This window comes from Oryx dammah, unplaced genomic scaffold, assembly GCF_014754425.2.
Source record: "Oryx dammah isolate SB20612 unplaced genomic scaffold, SCBI_Odam_1.1 HiC_scaffold_18, whole genome shotgun sequence".
NCBI lineage: Eukaryota > Metazoa > Chordata > Mammalia > Artiodactyla > Bovidae > Oryx > Oryx dammah.
In genome coordinates, this window is record NW_024070202.1 from 109,854,341 (window position 1) to 109,874,707 (window position 20,367).

General features: G+C 38.5%; 1 protein-coding gene across 1 annotated transcript in view; it reads left to right on the top strand.

The window, feature by feature from the left end:
* The window catches only part of CNTNAP2 (contactin associated protein 2), a 1,413,967-nt gene that overhangs the window by 22,916 nt on the left and 1,370,684 nt on the right, over positions 1-20,367 (top strand). The window contains exon 2 of the mRNA XM_040259921.1: positions 17,063-17,210. Coding sequence (XP_040115855.1) covers positions 17,063-17,210 — 148 coding nt within the window. The remainder of the gene's footprint in view (positions 1-17,062; positions 17,211-20,367) is intronic.

Genomic DNA, 20,367 nt, shown 5'->3' on the forward strand with positions numbered 1-20,367 from the left:
CAATACCTTATATAGCAGGTTGTTCATTTATCAAGTTTGAAATTACTGACTACTAATTCTTGACAGATAAACTTGTAGTTAGTTAACCTGTTTTTCCCCATATCTGGCCTGTTTTTACCAATTATATCAACATTTTCTCAAACATTTAAAATTCTTTGGGAGTTAATTTTGTTACATGTAATGATATACTCACAAGTGGGTTTGCCAGTCTATCAAATTTTGCTAATATCTTTGACTCTTTACTTAAAAAACATGAATTTTTCATCATATTCTTCCTTCTCCATTCTCTTAAACTTTTCCATCTCCTGACTCCATCAGCTGTGTTGTACTTTAATGCTGTCAAGCTTGACAGCCTTCCTTCAGTATTTTTTACTTTGTATATATATTTATTTCAAATGCTGGAGAAAAAGACAGTTGATAGCATTATCCAATCAGTTTCACCCTTTCTCATAATTTGACATTTAGGATGATGAAAAATATATAGAGAAGTTTAGAGTGAAGTAGAACATAAATACAAAAACTAATGAATTTAAGTTGTAGAGAATATACAGATTTCTCTGAAATTTAAGATATATGTCTGATGCTATAATCACTATCTGGCATTTTCTTTAAAAATTTTAAAGCCCTCATCCATTCTCTGGCTCAGAAATTCTTCTACTAGGCATTTCCACAAATACTTTGAACAATTTCATTCATAAGAGTAAAACAATTGAAAACATCATTGAGTCTGTCAACAGAAAAGTGGATAAACAATGGTGATATAATTATACAATGAAATAGTACTCACCAATAAAAAGGAATTAGCTAGGGATACATATAAAAGCCGGCTTCCCAGGTGGTATTAGTGGTAAAGAAACCACCTGCCAAGGCAAGAGACATAAGAGACACTGGTTCAATCCTTGGGTCAGGAAGATCCTCTGCAGGAATCGTAAGAGTTCCTCTAATAAAATAATTTTAAAATCTGTTCATAACTTTGGCATAATGAAAATCACTGGAAATATTTGTCAGGAGCAGAAGCGTCCAGAGAGCACTGTGCTTATATAGCAGAATGTTGCAGCATTTTCTCCCCAATATGTTTGCTGTGGTTTAGCAACTGCATAGAGTATGCTTTTAGCTGAGTTCAAGTCCATTACCAAAGTGAACGTAGATTTGATGGATGGGTTTGTGTGTGTGTTAATTTTCACATTGTTCCTAGCATTTCTTCCTTGATTTTGATATGATTTTAGTATGACCATTTCCTTTTATTTCCCCCATCGTCTCTGGAATTCCCAGCCACTTTGCATAGTGATAGTGACATCCCAACACCTCTGGGAAAACTTTATTTATTAGCCTAGTGTCCTGTTGAATCAGACTAGCAAGCTAATTCCTGTAGGACATTGTCTAACATATGGCTTATTAACTATAAATAGCTTCTAAACTAGTTTTGGGTATGGCCAGAAATAACAAGAGCTATGAAATGTAAAATTCACATTTTATTTATTCATTTAGGCAGTAAACTGATGCTTACTGAACACCAGACACTGTCCTGGGGCGTCGGAAAATAGTGGTGAACCAGAGGCTTGATCACAAACTTCAGTGCAGACACTTCCGAAGCAGTGATGAGGGGTGTAATCACAGGCATAATGAAGTTATTACAATTGAGAGAAGGGAATGAAAAGTGTAGTATATTATGAGGCACCCTGCAGAATGGTGGGTAATTGAGGGTCAGAGGATGTATTGTACCGACTGTCAGAAAGTGCTATGTAAGCTGAGTTCTGCAGGATTGGTTGTACAGCTTGATCAAGATGACAACAAGAGAGTTCAGGTGAAGAGGCCAGAGTGAGGCTGTAACATGCAATACTTTATGAAGGCACTTCTTTTCTTTCTGCCTCAGCAAGGAGTGTAACTTAAGCTTCGAGACTCCCATCAAGACTGCAAAGTGGAAAATCTGTTTCTACCTTTTGATATGAATTGATGACATGGGGACAATAAAGCTCAAAATCCAGCAAGATATAAAATTTCACTTAAAAGTGATCATGCTGATCGCAGGTTTACGACATCAACCTAAGGATTCATTAATATATGTTTTTATGGCAGCGCAGATATTATTTGTCTTAAGAAAATAACAATATCTCACTTTAGGAAGTATTTATGTATTGCTGTTTTCTCACATAATGTGCCACATATGTGACTTGTTGGTAGTACTGAGTTCTTCCTAGGCTTGCTTGCACAAGAGCTGGATGTTTTAGACACATTTTTCACTCTTAAGCAAAACCTTTGCACTGAGATGTATCTCTGCCTTTTCATTCGTTCACTGCAGGAGCCCGTGATCGCTTATTTTAAGTTTCTAAAAGGTGAGGTTTTAGTGAGGGCTAAATGTATTTATTCTCTCATAAAATACTTTCTAAGTTACACTTCAAACCCCATAATAAAGAACTTGAAGGGAGCATATTCTAAATCCTCATATATTTTCTTTCACTCCGATAAATTATATGCTTCAAGGATTGACAAAATGCTTTTCTGAAGTTTGTTGGTTTTTTAAATGCTAAGTGGCTGAAAAGTCTTCTGATGATTTTAGGTTTGGCTCCCTATCTGAGGGAATAACTGTTCATATGAAAGAGCGTCAGACCAGGGATTGGCAAACTCTAGCCCCTTGACTAACTCTGTTCTATTCCTGTTCTTTTAAAGTCAGGGAACTAAGAAGGCTTTTACATTTTTCAAATGTTGTTAGAATAAAACTAAAAAAGAAAAAGAAGGATCTGGGACTGAGAAGTCTGTACCCTGCAAAACCTAAAATATTTACTATTTGGTACTTTAGAGTGAAAAAGGTTGCCTCTACCCTTCTCTTACATCAAGACGGTATGAACTGGAAGACGGTATGAACTGGAAGACGGTATGAACTGGAAGACGGTATGAACTGGAAGAAATACTTAGTGCCCATGGTGGAAAATCTTCAGTTATTAAAACTTCAGTCCTGTTTAGATTATTCTATAATTAGCATCTTGAACAACTCACTACTTTTTAAAAAGTTCTTTGCTGTTGTTCATTGTCCAGTCATAAATTGTGTCTGATGCTCTAAAACCCTATGAATTGCATCATACCATGCTTCTCTGTTGGAGAAGGCAATGGCATCCCACTCCAGTACTCTTGCCTGGAAAATCCCATGGACAGGAAAGCTTGGTGCGCTGCAGTCCATGGGGTCGCGAAGAGTCGGACATGACTGAGCGACTTCACTTTCACTTTTCACTTTCATGCATTGGAGAAGGAAATGGCAACCCACTCCAGTGTTCTTGCCTGGAGAATCCCAGGGACGGGGGAGCCTGGTGGACTGCCATCTATGGGGTCGCATAGAGTCAGACACGACTGAAGTGACTTAGCAGCAGCAGCGGCATGCTTCTCTGTGTGACCTAAGAGATCTTAAACTCCCCTCTGCTCTGACCTTAAGTACTACTACTCATTCATTTACACACCAGCCCAATAGTAGGTCGGTTGGTAAAGCATCTGCCTGCAGTGCAGAAGACCTGGGTTTCATCCCTGGGTCAGTAAGTTCCCCTGAAGAAGGAAATGGCAACCCACTCCAGTATTCTTGCCTGGAGAATCCCATGGACAGAGGAGCGTGGCAGGCTACAGTCCATAGGGTCACAAGAGTCAGACATGACTCAGTGCTGTGTTTGTGTGTCTATGCTTCCCTGTCCTTCACAATCTCCTAATTTGTTCCAACTCATGTCTGTTGAGTTGGTGGTGTCATCCAACCATCTCATCCTCTGTCACGTACTTCTCCTGCCTTCAATCCTTCCCAGTATCAGGATCTTTGCCATGAGTCAGCTCTTTGCATCAGGTGGTCAAAGTATTAGAGGTTCAGCTCCAGCATCAGTTCTTCCAATGAACTTTCAGGGTTTATTTCCTTTAGGATTGACGGGTTTAATCTTCTTGCAGTCGAAGGGATGCTTCAAGAGTCTTCTCCAGCACCACAGTTTGAAGGCATCAAATTTTTGTCTCTCAGCCTTCTTTATGGTCCAAATGTCACATCTGTACATGACTACTAGAAAAACCACTACTGGAAAAACTGTACAGACCTCTGTTGACAAAGTGATGTCTCTACTTTTTAATATACTGTATAGGTTTGTCATAGCTTTTCTTCCAAGGAGCAAGTGTCTTTTAATACTGTGGCTGTAGATACCATCTGCAGTGATTTTGAAGCCTTCCAAGAAAAAATTTGTCACTGTTTCCCCTTTTTCCCCATCTATTTGTCATGAATTAATGGGACCAGATGCCATAATATTAGTTTTTTGAGTTATGAGTTTTAAGCCAGCTTTTTCTCTCTCCTCTTGCACATTCATCAAGAGGCTCCTTAGTTCCTCTTTGCTTTCTGCCTTTAGGATGGTATCCTCTGCATATCTGAGATTGTAGATATTTTTCCTGGCAATCTTGATTCCAGCTTGTGATTCATCCAGACCAGCATTTTACAGGATGTATTCTGCAATAAGTTAAATAGGCAGGGTGACAATATACAGCCTTGCTGTACTCCTTTCCCAATTAGGAGCCAGTCTGTTGTTCCATGTCCAGTTTTCTCTGTTGCTTCTTGACCTGTATTCAGGTTTCTCAGGAGGCAGGTCAGGTGGTCTGGTATTCCCATCTCTTGAAGAATTTTCCACAGTTTATTGTGATCCACACAGTCAACGGCTTTGGCATAGTCAATGAAGCAGAAGTAGATGTTTTTATGGAATTCCTTTGCATTTTCAATGATCTGATGGATGTTGGCAATTTGATATCTGGTTCCTCTACCTTTTCTAAATCCAGTTTGTACATCTGGAAATGCTCGGTTCAAGTCCTGTTGAAGCCTCGCTTGAAGGATTTTGAGCATTACTTTGCTGGGATGTCAATGAGTGAAATTGTGTGATACTTTGAGCATTCTTTGGCATTGCCTTTCTTTGGAATTGGAATGAATACTGACCTTTTCCAGTCCTGTGCCCACTGCTGAGTTTTCCAAATTTGCTGGCATACTGAGTGTAGCACTTTAACAGCACCATCTTTTAGAATTTGAAATAGCTCTGCTGGAATTCCATCACCTCCACTAGCTTTGTTCTAATGATGTTTCCTAAGGCCCACTTGACTTCATTTTCCAGGATGTTTGGCTCTAGGTTGGTGATCACATAATTGTGGTTTTCTGGGTCATAAAGATCTTTTGTGTACAGTTCTTCTGTGTATTCTTGCCACCTCTTCTTAATATCTTCTGTTTCTGTTAGGTCCTTGCCATTTCTGTCCTTTATTCACGAATGTTCCCTTGGTATGTCTAATTTTCTTGAAGAGATCTCTACTCTTTCCCATTCTATTGTTTTCCTCTATATCTTTGCATTGATCACTGAGGAAGGCTTTCTTACCTCTTCTTTCTGTCCTCTGGAACTTTGCATTCAGTTGGGTATATCTTTCCCTTTCTCCCTTGCCTTTCGCTTCTCTCCTTCTTTCAGCTATTCGTAAGGCCTCCTCAGACAACCATTTTGCCTTCTTGCATTTCTTTCCCTTTGGGATGGAGTTGGTCTCTGCCTCCTGTACTTTGTTACAAACCTCCATCCATAGTTCTCAGGCACTCAGTCTACCAGATCTAATCCCTTGAATCTATCTGTCACTTCCACTGTATAATCTTAAGGGATTTGATTTAGGTCATAGCTGAATGGTCTAGTGTTTTTCCTTTCTTTCTTCAATTTAAGTCTGAATTTTGAAATAAGGAGCTCATAGTCTGAGCCATAGTTAGCTCCCAGTCTTGTTTTTGATGACTGTATAGAGCTTCTCTATCTTCAGCTGCAAAGAATATAATCAGTCTGTTTTAGGTATTAGCCTTCTTTGCTGCATATTTTAATAGTTTTTAGGACAGTAACTCAAAAGAATCACTATAGGTTTAGCCTTATTATTATACTAAGCATGAAGATTTGTGAGTTACAGAAATTCTATGTTAGTAAAAATAAAAAATAAATCCTTCTCAGCATATATATATCACAGCCATGTCAGGAGTTTTAATAGCAGTGACATGTAATTTACAAGCTTATGTAAATTGATTTGTCAGTCTTACAATGATGAATTTGTCTGATGCTCTCATGTATCCATAAACCATATATTATTGTGTAACATTTATCTAAATGAAGGTGGAATTTTAAAGGATAGTATTCTATTCAAGAAATGTTCAAATTCATTTTAATTTTTCAATTTTCGATGCATATTTTCAAATTGTAGGGGTTTTGTAAAAATCAGCTGTATATCTTAGTTTGTTTTTCTGTTCCTTTTTTAAAAAAATCCATGTGAAAAGTACAAGAATTATAAGAGCCAAATTATTTGAAAACATAATTTCCTTTTCAAGCCCTATGACAAAGTAGTCACTACTACTTTAAAAATACAGCATTATAGCAGACTGCACTTTCTTTTTATCATAAGTAGTGTCATTCCAGCTTTTTAATTACTTATATTAAGATTTGCAGGGAGACTTTGGCTAATATTACAGTAGAAGTATCTTTTTAGAAAACTCCTGAGAAAATAAAATATTAATATTGTCAAAATTACTGTAAATAAAAATGTTGAGAAAACTAAGGCATACAGGCCAAATAGGCTACCTGATAAATAAGCCAGAAACCAAGTGTATGCCCAAAATGTACATCTGATGAAAATTACCAAACTTTGATATTCAAATAGGTAACATCAAACATCAAAAAAAAATTGTGTTGTGTCTAAATAGAAAAACCTTTATTCCTTGCTGAAAACTTGATTCTCAAGCAAAGGTCATTGAGGGAGTGGAAAGACTTCTTACTTTGCCCTGGTTTGCCCAGACTAGCTGTTCAGAATCGGTTAAGTGCTCTACTTTCTCATAGCCTGAATTTATTGGTTTGAAAAAATAAGATCCTTCCCTAAGTTAGGATTTCCTATAAGGCACAAACCATACTGTGTGTACTAGAAAGCTTTAAATAAGAAAGTAATATATAAATATTGGATGTTGTTTTGTTAAATCAATGACTACACCTCCTTCTAAATTTCTTAACTTTTCTGAATACTGTTATAGAACAGACATTTCACATGTGTTTACACCTTTATATTCAAGACAACAATCAGTAATGCCTACATCATTTCTCTGAAATATTTTCAACTTCAATTTAGGATAATGTCTTAAGTCTCAATATGCTTGGAAATGAAAAGAAGTGAAAAAAATACAATCTACTGATGCTGTGAATTCTGAAGAAAATACCATATGCCATGCATTTGTTCATAAATAATAAATGTTACCCTTTCTGAAAAGGTATGCTAAACATCTCAAATTTTCTGTGTGACCTTTCAGTTTCATGGAGACATCTCAAAGACAATATATTTAAATCTTCACTAATTATCTTTCCCTTCAAATATGTTTGTATTAGTCAGTATTCTTTGTTGCTTAAAAAAAAAAAAAATACACAAACCAGTGAGGACACAGGTCGGATCATCAAAAATCTTGTAGATTTTCTTCTGCAGGCTCTGAATTTAGATGCTGAAATGACATCATCACAGACGAGCCTACTTTATCTTTCTCTGATGTCCATCCCTTTCTGTAATAACGAGAGTGGCCAATGGGAGCTCAGTGGAAGGAGAGTTTCCACTCCTAGTAGCTCTGTATTTTGCTTTGTTTTCTCCTCACGTGTTGTGCCTTTGGGGTCCAGGATGGAAGACGTGTCCTGTCGCTCCTCTCCAGCACTCACTTCCGCAGCATCATTCCTACCTTCTCCCTAACGCCTTCACTCCTCCAGAGCACTTGTAACCAGTTTATCCTATCCACCAATCTCCTGTATTTTATAATAGGCTACGGCATCTTCTACTGTTATACCAGGAACTCTACTTTATTTGGGGACCTGTATTTTAGTGGTGTGTGTGTGTGCTAAGTCGCTTCAGTTTTGTCTGACGCTTTGTGACCCCATGGACTGTAGTCCGCCAGGCTCCTCTGTCCATTGGGTTTTCCACGCAAGAATACTGGAGTGGGTTTACATGCCCTCCTCCAAGGGATCTTCCCAACCCAGGGATCAAACCTGTGTCTTTAAGTCTCCTGCGTTGATGGGCAGGTTCTTTACCACTAATGCCACCTGGGAATCCCATTTTAGTGGCCCCAATCTTAACATTTGAATTATGCGACATTTTTACTGAAAACTCTTGAGTGAAGTTTCTTTTAGCCCAATTAACGTGAAGTTTACCACACTGTCATGGCCTTCAGGCCATCCTTGCTTCTTCACTGTGCTCCATAAAATTCTGGCTTCCTTCCTGCTCCCAAAACATGCAGCGTGTACTAAAGATGTTTGCATTTCTTACTTTTGCTTATACTATTGACTTCTTTTGGTTTCACAATAAAACAGTGTCAAAGTTATGTTTATACTATAGCGTAGTCTGCTCAGTGTATAGCACCATTTTGTTTAGAAACAGCGGCCCCATCTTAATTTAAAAATACTCGATTGCTAAAAAATGCTAGCCCTCATCTGGACCTTCAGGGAATTGTGGTCTTTTAGCTAGTGGAGGATCTTGCATCAAAGTTGATGCTGCTGAGTGATCCACGTGATGATTGTTGAAGGTTGGGGCGCCTGCGGCAATTTCTTAGGATAAACCAACATGAAGTCTGCTATGTCAGTTGACTGTTCCTTTCATTTAAACACTTAGAGGCCATTCTCGGGTTATTAATTGGCCTAATTTCAGTACTGTTCTGTCTCAGGGAATAGGGAGGCCCAAGGAAAGGAAAAGAGATGGAGGAATGGCAGGTCAGTGGGGAAGTCAGAATGTACAGAATGTTTATAGATTAAGTTCACTCTTATATGGGTGTGCTTCAAGTCACCCCCAAACAGTTGTATTAGTGGCATCAAAGATCACTGACCACACATCGTGATAGTGAGTATAATAATAATGAAAACGCTTGAAATATTCCAAGAATTACCAAATGGGATAGAGACCTGAAGTGAGCAAATGCTGTTGGAAAAATGGTGGCAATAGACTTTCTCTAGGCAGTGGTGCCAGAAACCTTATAAGAGCATCTGTAAAGCAAAAACTGAACCATACCTATAATATACAATGATATATATGTATTATATAACTCAGTGTATTTAATTTATATATACATTATATTTTAAAATGTTTATCAGAGCATAGTTGATTTAAAATGCTGTGTTAGTTTTTGCTGTACATCAAAGTGAATCAATTGTATATATACATATATCCACTCTTTTTTAGATTATTTTTCCATGTAGGTCATTACAGAATATTGAGTAGAGTTTCCTGTGCTACACAGTAGATCCTTGCTAGTTATCCATCTGTATATATGTCAGTCCTGATCTCCTAGTTTATCCTTCCCACGCTTCCCATACAAGTAACCATAAGTTTGTTTTCTACATCTATAACTCTATTTCTCTTTTGTAAAAAAATTCACTTGTACCATTTTTTTTCTAGATTCCATGTATAAGCAGTATTGCCTTTCTCTGTCTCACTGCATTCAGTATTATAATCTCTAGGCCCATCCATGTTATGATGAATGGCAGCATTTTGTTCTTTTTTATGATTGAGTAATATTCTGTTGTGTACATATATCAAATCTTTATCCATTCATCTGTCAATGAACACTTTGAGTGTTTCCACGTCCTGGCTATTGCAAATATTAAATATATCCATTGCATATTGTTTATTATTTGCCCCACTTTGTACTGACGTACTGTGTACTTTAATAATGCAAATGCCATGTGAGCTGAAACTGTATTGTCCACTTCTGTCTCCCCAATGATTTGAAAAGTATCTGGTGCATAAAAAGATCTCATGTATCTCCTGAGTGAATGAATGGATATATGAATATATAGCACTTTGAGCAGAAGTGCTAAGGTTGAGCCTTGGTGTGGCATCTGCCTCTCCTGAATCAGGTGGATTAAGAGTGAATATTGGGTAACATTGTAAAGAAAATCTAGGTGCTGTTACTTAAAGAGAAGAGGTTGCTGGGGAGGGAAAGGATGGATGTCTACCATTTTATCCCCCCTTCGCTCTTTTTTTTTTTTTTAATTTTACTTTACAATTCTGTATTGGTTTTGCCATACATTTTTGTCGCCAATGCCAGTATGTGAATAGATTGGTTTATATCATTGTTTTTACTCCCTCCTCTCAAAGTGTTCTTAATTCTTCTTTTGAAACATTTTCCCTTCCCACCACGTGGCATTGACTTTGAACTCTATGGCTCGTCTTTCTGCCCCATCTTGATCTCCCACCATCCAAGATCTTCTAAATTTGGCTCTTATTCTATTATTTAGAAAAGAAACACATGCTGTATTCTTTTGTCCACAATCAGACAGGACTTGTTAAAACACTCATGATTTTCCAGTATGAACGCTTCTTCCAGTCAGAGTTATGTCCTTATCACTTATTCCAGAATATAGTTTATGTTTTCAGAGTCTGCAGTTTTAGTTCTAAAGTAGATTTTTTAGATAAGCTAGTCAGATCTTTTTGGGGGACAGACATGGAGAGAAGGAATAAAATAGATGAGGGCTAGAGAAGTTACCCCTCAAGAACAAAATTTCACCACAACCACTAGACTCAGGGTATCTCCAGACCTAGATCTGAGTTCCTTCTTTTGTGTGTGTATTTTTAATTTATTTATTTATTTTAATTGGAGGGTAATTACTTTACAGTATTGTGCGTTTTGCCATACATCGACATGAATCAGCCACAGGTGCACACGTGTCCCCCCTTTCTGAACCCCTTCCCACCTCCCTCCCTACCCCATCCCTCTGGATTGTCCCAGAGCATTGGCTTTGAGTGCCCTGCTTCCTGCATTGAACTTGTGCTGGTATATACATGTTTCAATGCTATTCTCTCAAATCATCCCACCCTCACCTTCTCCCACATAGTCTAAAAGTCTGTTCTTTACATCTGTCTCTCTTTTGCTGCCTTGCATATAGCATCATCATTACTGAGTTTCTAAATTCCATATCTATGGAATATGGTGTCTTGGTGTTTCTCTTTCTGACTTACTTCTGAGTTCCTTCTTTATTCCAGTCTTTCCCAGTCCTTTCCTGTGTCCTTCTCCCTTTCTCTCTCCTAAACATCATTCTGCCCTCCTATCCAGTTAAAGTCTATCTCTTTCTATAGTTCTCCTGATTACATTGTTTTCATAGGATTCCAAGGATTATTGAAATCACCAGCTATGCCACACACTTCTGTACTTCCTTTTAATGCTGCCTTTTGCAACATCTTTTTCATATTTTATTTTAGGCCTGTGATATCAGGATTTATAGTGAGAAATATATATTTTTGGTCTTTATCCAGGCTGTCTGCCACATGGTTTCTGAAACTCCTGGGATTTCCTAAGTGATAAGTGTGATAAAGATGAAATGGGTGTATTTGTTATTCATAACAAATTCCTTTCAACCCATACCCGAGTTTATGTCAATGAGGTGATATTTGAAAACCCCCTTGGTAACCTTAAGATGAAACCAACCATGTGATTTGATAAGAGAGTTGAAACTTTCAGCCGCACTGGTCATAGCAAACACCCTCTTCCAACAACATAGGAGAAGACTCTACACATGGACATAACCAGATGGTCAACACCAAAATCAGATTGCTTATATTCTTTGCAGCCAAAGATGGACAAGCTCTATACAGTCAGCAAAAGCAAGACCAGGAACTGACTGTGGCTCAGATCATGAACTCCTTATTGCCAAATTCAGACTTAAATTGAAGAAAGTCGGGAAAACTGCTAGACCACTCAGGTATGACCTAAATCAAATCTCTTATGATTATACAGTGAAAGTGAGAAATAGATTTAAGGGGCTAGATCTGATAGACAGAGTGCCTGATGAACTATGGAGGTTCATGACATTGTACAGGAGACAGGGATCAAGACCATCCCCATGGAAAAGAAATGCAAAAAAGCAAAATGGCTGTCTGGGGAGGCCTTACAAATAGTTGTGAAAAGAAGAGAAGTAAAAAGCAAAGTAGAAAAGGAAGGATATAAGCATCTGAATGCAGAGTTCCAAAGAATAGCAAGGAGAGATAAGAAAGCCTTCTTCAGCGATCAATGCAAAGAAATAGAGGAAAACAACAGAATGGGAACAACTAGAGATCTCTTCAAGAAAATTAGAGATACCAAAGGAACATTTCATGCAAAGATGGGCTTGATAAAGGACAGAAATGGTCTGGACCTAACAGAAGCAGAAGATATTAAGAAAAGGTGGCAAGAATACACAGAACTGTACAAAAAAGATCTTCACAACCAAGATAATTACAATGGTGTGATCACTAACCTAAAGCCAGACACCCTGGAATGTGAAGTCAAGTGGGCCTTAAAAAGCATCACTATGAACAAAGCTATTGGAGGTGATAGAATTCCAGTTGAGCTATTTCAAATCCTGAAAGATGATGCTGTGAAAGTGCTGCACTCAATATACCAGCAAATGTGGAAAACTCAGCAATGGCCACAGGATGGAAAAGGTCAATTTTCATTCCAATCCCAAAGAAAGGCAATGCCAAAGAATGTTCAAACTACTCCACAATTGCACACATCTCACACGCTAGTAAAATAATGCTCAAAATACTCCAAGCCAGGTTTCAGCAATATGTGACCCGTGAACTTCGAGATGTTCAAGCTGGTTGTAGAAAAGGCAGAGGAACCAGAGATCAAATTGCCAACATCCGCTGGATCATGGAAAAAGCAAGAGAGTTCCAGAAAAACATCTATTTCTGCTTTATTGACTATGCCAAAGCCTTTGACTGTGTGGATCACAATAAACTGTGGAAAATTCTTCAAGAAATGGGATTAGCAGACCACCTGCCCTGCCTCTTGAGAAATCTGTATGCAGGTCAGGAAGCACCAGTTAGAACTGGACATGGAACAACAGACTGGTTCCAAATAGGAAAAGGAGTGTGTCAAGGCTGTATATTGTCACCCTGCTTATTTAACTTCTATGCATCATGAGAAATGCTGGGCTGGAAGAAGCACAAGCTGGAATCAGGATTGCTGGGAGAAATATCAATAACCTCAGATATGCAGGTGACACTACCCTTATGGCAGAAAGTGAAGAGGTGCTAAAAAGCCTCTTGATGAAAGTGAAAGAGGAGAGTGAAAAAGTTGGCTTAAAGCTCAACATTCAGAAAATGAAGATCATGGCATCTGGTCCCATCACTTCATGGGAAATAGATGGGGAAACAGTGGAAAACAGTGTCAGACTTTATTTTTGTGGGCTCCAAAATCACTGCAGATGGTGACTGCAGCCATGAAATTAAAAGACGCTTACTGCTTGAAAGGAAAGTTATGACCAACCTAGATAGTATATTCAAAAACAGAGACATTACTTTGCCAACAAAGGTCTGTCTAGTCAAGGGTATGATTTTTCCAGTGGTCATGTATGGATGTGAGAGTTGGACTGAGTGCTGAAGAATTGATGCTTTTGAACTGTAGTGTTGGAGAAGACTGTTGAGAGTGCCTTGGACTGTAAGGAGATCCAACCAGTCCATTCTAAAAGAGATCAGTCCTGGGTGTTCTTTGGAAGGACTGATGCTAAAGCTGAAACTCCAATACTTTGGCCACCTCATGCGAAGAGTTGACTTATTGGAAAAGACTCTGATGCTGGGAGGGATTGGGGGCAGGAGGAGAAGGGGACGACCGAGGATGAGATGGCTGGATGGCATCACTGACTCGATGGACATGCGTTTGCGTGAACTCTGGGACAGGAAGGCCTGGCATGCTGCGATTCATGCGGTCACAAACAGACATTACTGAGAGATTGAGCTGAACTGAACTGACCTCTGAGAAGGTGAGCATGGCAGGAGATTGATTTCAGTCACCAGTAGCCAATGATTTGATCATCACAAATGCACACAGTAGCTGCCATAAAAATCAAGAATTTCAGGAGTTTAGAACGCTTGGTGAGTAAATAGAGGTGCTAGAAGGGTGGTACACCTGGAGTGGGCCTGCAGCCCCTCTCACCCACCTTGCTCTATGCATCTCTTCTGTCTGTTCCTGAGTTGAATGCTTCAGCATAAACCAGTAATCTAGTTTGTAAACTGTTTTCCTGTGTTCTGTGAGCTGTTCAACAAGCAGTTGAACCTAAGGAGGGGGTCATGGGGACCTCTGATGTATGGTCTTTCAGAAGCGTGGGTGACAAACTGGGCTGGAGACTGGCATCTGACGTGGGGGTGCCCTTGAGGAACTCAGCCCTTCACCTGTGGAATCTGAATCTACCTCCGGGTAGATAGTGCTAGAATTGAGTTAAGGTATGGAAGGCTGGCTGGGGTCCACAGAGAATGGCCTGGTGTGTGGGAAAACCCATACGTCTGGTGTCAGAAATGAAATATTGGGAAAAACAGGAGAACAGAGAGCAGTGTTTTGTTTTGTTTTGTTTTGTTTTCTGTTTTCAGGCTTCATCAGACTAGAAATGTCTCAGAAACAGATTTCTAAGAAAGTTACTAGCTGTCTGTGTTGTTTTTAATATTCATATACCACATAGCACCATGTTAAGCATATGTGTGTGTGTGTTAATCACTCAGTCGTTTCTGACTCTGCGACCTCATGGACTCTAGCCCACCAGGTTCCTCTGCCCATGGGATTCTCCAGACAAGAATATTGGAGTGGGTTGCCATTCCCTTCTCCAGGGGATCTTTCCAACTTAGGGATGGAACCCAGGTCTCCCACATTGCAGATGGATTCTTTATCATCTGAGCCACCAGGGAAGCTTATAGCTATATATGTTAAGCATATAGTTGATCCTTAAGTTAAAATTGTTGGCTGGCTTTTGTTGAATCTTATTTAAGATAGTATTTAGATTAATCTGTATACACTCAGGGAATTAATTCAGGGATTCTCACTGGTATTGCTTTTGAAGCCAGGACAACCAATAGTGATATTAAAAGGGAGCCACAGTTTAATAAAATAAATTTGAGGCTTCTGTGTAAAACTAAAAGCTGGCTAGAAAAAATACCTACAAAGAAAAAAGAAATCTGTTTTCCTTGATCGAATGTTGCCAGCATGATGCAAAGAAGATGTCTATTTATGTGACGAAATTTAAGATATGAAGCTCAAATGGTTTTGCCAATGAAGAACTGAAGAGGATGTGGTTATTTTGAAAGGCAGTGGTAGTATGTATTGGTATAGCCAAAAAGTTTGGATTTTGGATTTTTTCCATAAGATCTTATGAATGATAAAAACCTGAATGAACGTTTTAGCTAAGACAGCAGCTTCAGGAAAACCAAGGAGAACACAGTAGGGATCATTATTGAAGAATATCTCAGTTTCCAAAGCATATAATTGTATATGTTATAGACTGTTAGGATTTCCCTGCTGACTCAGCTGGTAAAGAATCCACCTGCAGTGCAGGAGACGTAGGTTCCATCCATGGGTCAGGAAGATCCCCTGGAGAAGGAAATGGCAACCCACTCCAGTATTTTTGCCTGGAAAAATCCCATGGACAGAGAAGCCTGGCAGGCCATGTTCCATGGGGTAGCAAATAGTAGGATGCTACTGAACACTAGCACACGTGCGTGCACACAAACACACACACACAGACACAGACTATTACCCATTTTGCAGATTATTGGAGCTGACTGAATGTTCTAAAGAGTAAGTAGTTTAAATGTTCAGGAAATATTTCAACATACCTTTTTGCATACGTGTATTTGTGTGCAATTAAACCAAAGCCTGCTGTTTCAAAGCTACTGTGTACTCTTTATTGAAAGTATTTCTTTACTTGCTTCATAATAATTTTATGTCTTTTAAAAGTTGTTGTAAAAGATACATTTAAAAGAGATAAAACTCCTGATTTAATGTAGAAACAAATTCAAAATATCAGTTAAGAATGCAACAGATTAGCCATGTAATATAGTGTTTATGTTGTATCATGTTATGACTTAAAATGTTCAGTGTTCTTTCTAAATTTTTTATCTCAATGTTTAAGAGATTGTTTAAAAAAAGATAAAAAGAGGATCTCATGTGGAATATAGCTTTTCAAAAACTCAAGTTATTTAAGATACGGACAGCTAGAATGTGTATATGAAATTAAGGCAGCTCGTGTTTAAAACTGGAGAAGGAAATGGCCACTCACTCCAGTGTTCTTATTTCGGAGAGCCCATGGACAGTGGAGCCTGGAGGGCTACAGGGCATGAGGTCACCAACTCAGACACAACTTAGAAACTAAACAAGAACAACAAAATGTGTCTTAAATAGCTTACACATGTATTTCTCATTTATTTGACATATTCTAAAATATTATTGGTCTCTTGCTTTAAATCTTCTTTACTTTAAGTTATGATTTTACATTGACATTGTCCTGTTATTAGATTGCACACTCTTTTTGAGTGCAGTGTCGGTGGCTTTCCTTACTCCTGGGTTTCCCATACTACCTTGTGTTAATGCTTATTATGCAGTAAATGTTTTATAAATGTTTACTGAGGAATGATGGCTATGACCAAAGAAAATCCTTTTGTTCTCTGCCATAAAAAATAGACAATATGACCTTTCAACATAAAAAAGTAATTGTGGCAAACAATTCTTGACAAAATCTTCCATGAATAAGACATATGAAATAAATATGTTCACATATAGTTATGCTAATAAAATGTAGAAGTCCTTGACCTCTGCACAGTGTATTCAGTTGCTCTTTCTGCCAAACTCAATGTCAAAAAGTTTTTTTCAGATTTCTGATGATAGCATGGGTAGTCATGAAGAGAAGATTTTTAAAAAGCAAGAAATACGGTTGGAGTGTGTTTTGAAAAATGTATACTGCATAGTTTAAATGTAAAATAATAGAACTCATAATTGTTTACTGGATACTACAGTGTAAGTCAGAGTGTTTCATTCTTTTAACATGTGTGTGCATTTCCACATATGAAAGAACCCATGGAAACTTTGTCCTAGCTAGCATTTAAAATTGGCCCGGTTTTTCAAATAAAGAAAGTATGGAAGCTTTTTTCGATTTGTTTATGGTTCAGAGAATATAAAATACCTCCATTGCAAATACAGTTTAAGTTTATATTAGCACATAGAGTACATGGTGGTTTCTAAAGTATTTTCCTCTAATTTTCAAATCTCTCTCTCTCTCTTTTTTTTTTTTTTTTTTGCCAGGCATTTCCTGGGAATGTCAACTCTGATAGTGTTGTCCGGCATGATTTACAGCATCCAGTCATCGCCCGCTACGTCCGCTTTGTGCCTCTGGATTGGAATGGAGAAGGCCGCATTGGGCTCAGGATTGAGGTCTATGGCTGTTCTTACTGTAAGTACCATACTGTGGAAACTGATGGTGGAGTTTTGCCATCTTCATTTAGTTGGTAATTTCATTATTTTGAATTATTTTAGTTGCTTTCTCTGACAGTGAATTGCCATGTATCTTTATATAAAAAACATACAAAGTTGGTCATATGTTTTAAATATATATTTACATTTTTACACAAATACACATATAAGAATAAACTAAGAATACCTTTAGTAGAGGATTTAGGAAATGATTATTGTTAAGTGTACTAACACAGCAAAGCTTATTAATAAAAATGCTTGAAGTCTTATGAAATATCTGAAAAGTAGAAACCTGTGTTTTTCTCCATTTTTCTGACTCTTTGGAATAGATTTTGAAAGTAGTCTTAAGAATTTCCTTCTGGTTCTCTTCAATTTCACCTTTTGTTCTTTTGAAACCAACCACTGAGTTTTGATGTCAATTATATTTTATATGTCTGTAAGTTTTATTTGTTCCTTTTAAAAACTTACTTGGTTACCGAAGAGTTTCTTTCCCTTTAGCTGTGTTTCTTATTATCTTTTTGTATTTTTTTTAGTCATCACATCTATGTCTATGATTTCAATGTATGGATTTTTAGGGATTGTCCTTCTACTGTCTGTTTCAGCCAGTTTTGTTAAGGGTGTTTCTTTTCTCCTCCTCTTATTCCTCCTTTTTTATTATATATATATATATATATATATAGGAGTACAGTTGCTTTACAGTGTTATCTTCTGCTGCATAGCACAGTGAATGAGCCATAGGTACGCCCATGTCCCCTCTTGTGTTGAATTTCCTTCCCATCTAGCTTACCACGGAGCACTGAGTGGAATTCCCTGTGCTGCACTGTACACCTTCATTTCTTCTTCTTAACAGCCTTGTCTGCCTAGCCTTCTTGTCCTCATCTTTATGCTCACTCATCTTCTTGATCGTGACCTCAGTTTCTTCTAAACATTATCTGTGGAACTCCTTTCAGGCCCGAGGTTGATGGTAGCTTCTTCTGGAAAAGATGGATCTTTGCCTATTTGCTTCTGTGAAGGCATTACTAACACACAATTACTGTAAAGACTACTTGAGGCTTTTTGAGGCTAGTGGGTAGTACACATTCAGTTGGCAAACACAGGATTTGCAGACACTGGCTTTATTTTTATTGTCGGCTGTGCTGTGTGGCTTGCAGGATCTTAGTTCTCTGACCAAGGACTAAACCCGTGTCCTTGGCAGTAAAAGTGCCGAGTCCTAACCAGTGGATTATCAGGGAATTCCTCCAAACACTAGCTTTAGAATATGAATTGTCTGGTAAAATGGTCCGCTCCTCCCAGGAAGCTTTTCTCCCTGTTCTAATTAGCTGGGAGAGGAGAGCTGGATACACACAGCGTAGGGAATTAGATTAGCTTCAAGAAGGAATTTCCTGCTAGACTTTCCCCCACCATTGCCTACAGACCCATAATATCAAAAGCTTAACTGCAATCAGAAAATGCAAATATCCTATTGGAAAACCTTTATTAAAAGTAACCAAACATTTGATAGTTTATAATAAAAACTATATAAAAACTTTACCTCTGTATGAATTTAGTAACTATAATGATGACCAAACCATATTTCTTATGTGTGTGTGTGTTTACTCCTTCAATTCTGCCTGACTCTGCAAGAATACTGGAGTGGGTTGCCATTGCCTCCTCCAGGGGCTCTTCCCAACCCAGGGATTGAACCCGGGTCTTCTGCCTTGCAGGCGGATTCTTTACCACTGACCTACCTGGGAAGTTTGGGGAAGAACAGAACTCTGGGTTCACACTTATTCTAGCTGTCAGCATCGAGATGGGAGGACTGAAATAATATGTGATATTTTTGTCTGCATGACACATTTTCTAAGAAACATGTTCAGCTTTCAACAAATGAAAAAGAAGTAATAGTCTCCATGGAAACATGCTATGTATGATCTATTTTATTAATAATTATTTATTGAGCAATTTTCATGGATCATGAAATATGCTCAACGTTAGTAGTATCACAGTGAATAAGATAAACACGGTATGAGAGACAAAAGAAGCAGTTGATCCAGTAGTGGTATCTATTGAGATACATCACGAGCAACACTGGGCAGGAAGAAGCACAAGCTGGAGTCAAGATTGCCGGGAGAACTATCAGTAACCTCAGATATGCAGATGACACCACCCGCATGGCAGAAAATGAAGAAGAAATAAAGAGCCTCTTTATGAAAGTGAAAGAGGAAAGTGGAAAAGTTGGCTTAAAGCTCAACATTCAGAAAACGAAGATCATGGCATCTGGTCCCATCACTTCATGGCAAATAGATGGCAAACAGTGACAGACTTTATTTTGGGGGGCTCCAAAATCACAGCAAATGGTGAATGCAGCCATGACATTAAAAAACACTTACTCCTTGGAAGGAAAGTTATGACCAACCTAGAAAGTATATTGACAAGCAGAGACATTACCTTGCCAACAAAGGTCCATCTAGTCAAAGCTATGGTTTTTCCAGTGGTCATGTATGGCTGTGAGAGATGGGCTATAAGGAAAGCTGAACATCGAAGAATTGATGCTTTTGAACTGTGGTGTTGGAGAAGACTGTTAGGGTCCCTTGGGCTGCCCAGTCCATCCTAAAGGAAATCAGTCCTGGGTGTTCATTGGAAGGCCTAATTCTTAAGCTGAAACTCCAATATTTTGGCCACCTCATGCAAAGAGCTGACTCGTTTGAAAAGACCCTGATGCTGGGAAAGACTGAAGGCAGGAATAGAAGGGGACGAGAGAGGATAAGTTGGCTGGATGACATCACCGACTCAATGGACATGAATTTGAGTAAACTTTGGGAGTTGGTGATGGAGGCCTGGCATGCTGCAGTCCATGGGGTCACAGAGTCAGACACGACTGAGTGACTCATCTGACTATCTATTAGGCTACAAACTATGAGGGTTAAATTTTGCCCAAAGATGCATAGCCTGAGTGCTCGAGCTGAAAGGGAAACCAGACATCCTGGTGGTACAACAAGAGCTCACTACCACTGCCATTTTCCTATTCCTAAATTCTAACAAAAACTCCATGGGATGTTCACCAGCTCAATAAGTGAATTATATTGACACCCTAGAAGTAGCCATCAAGCCTTCTCTGAGTTCATTTCAGTTCAGTCGCTCAGTCCTGTCCGACTTTG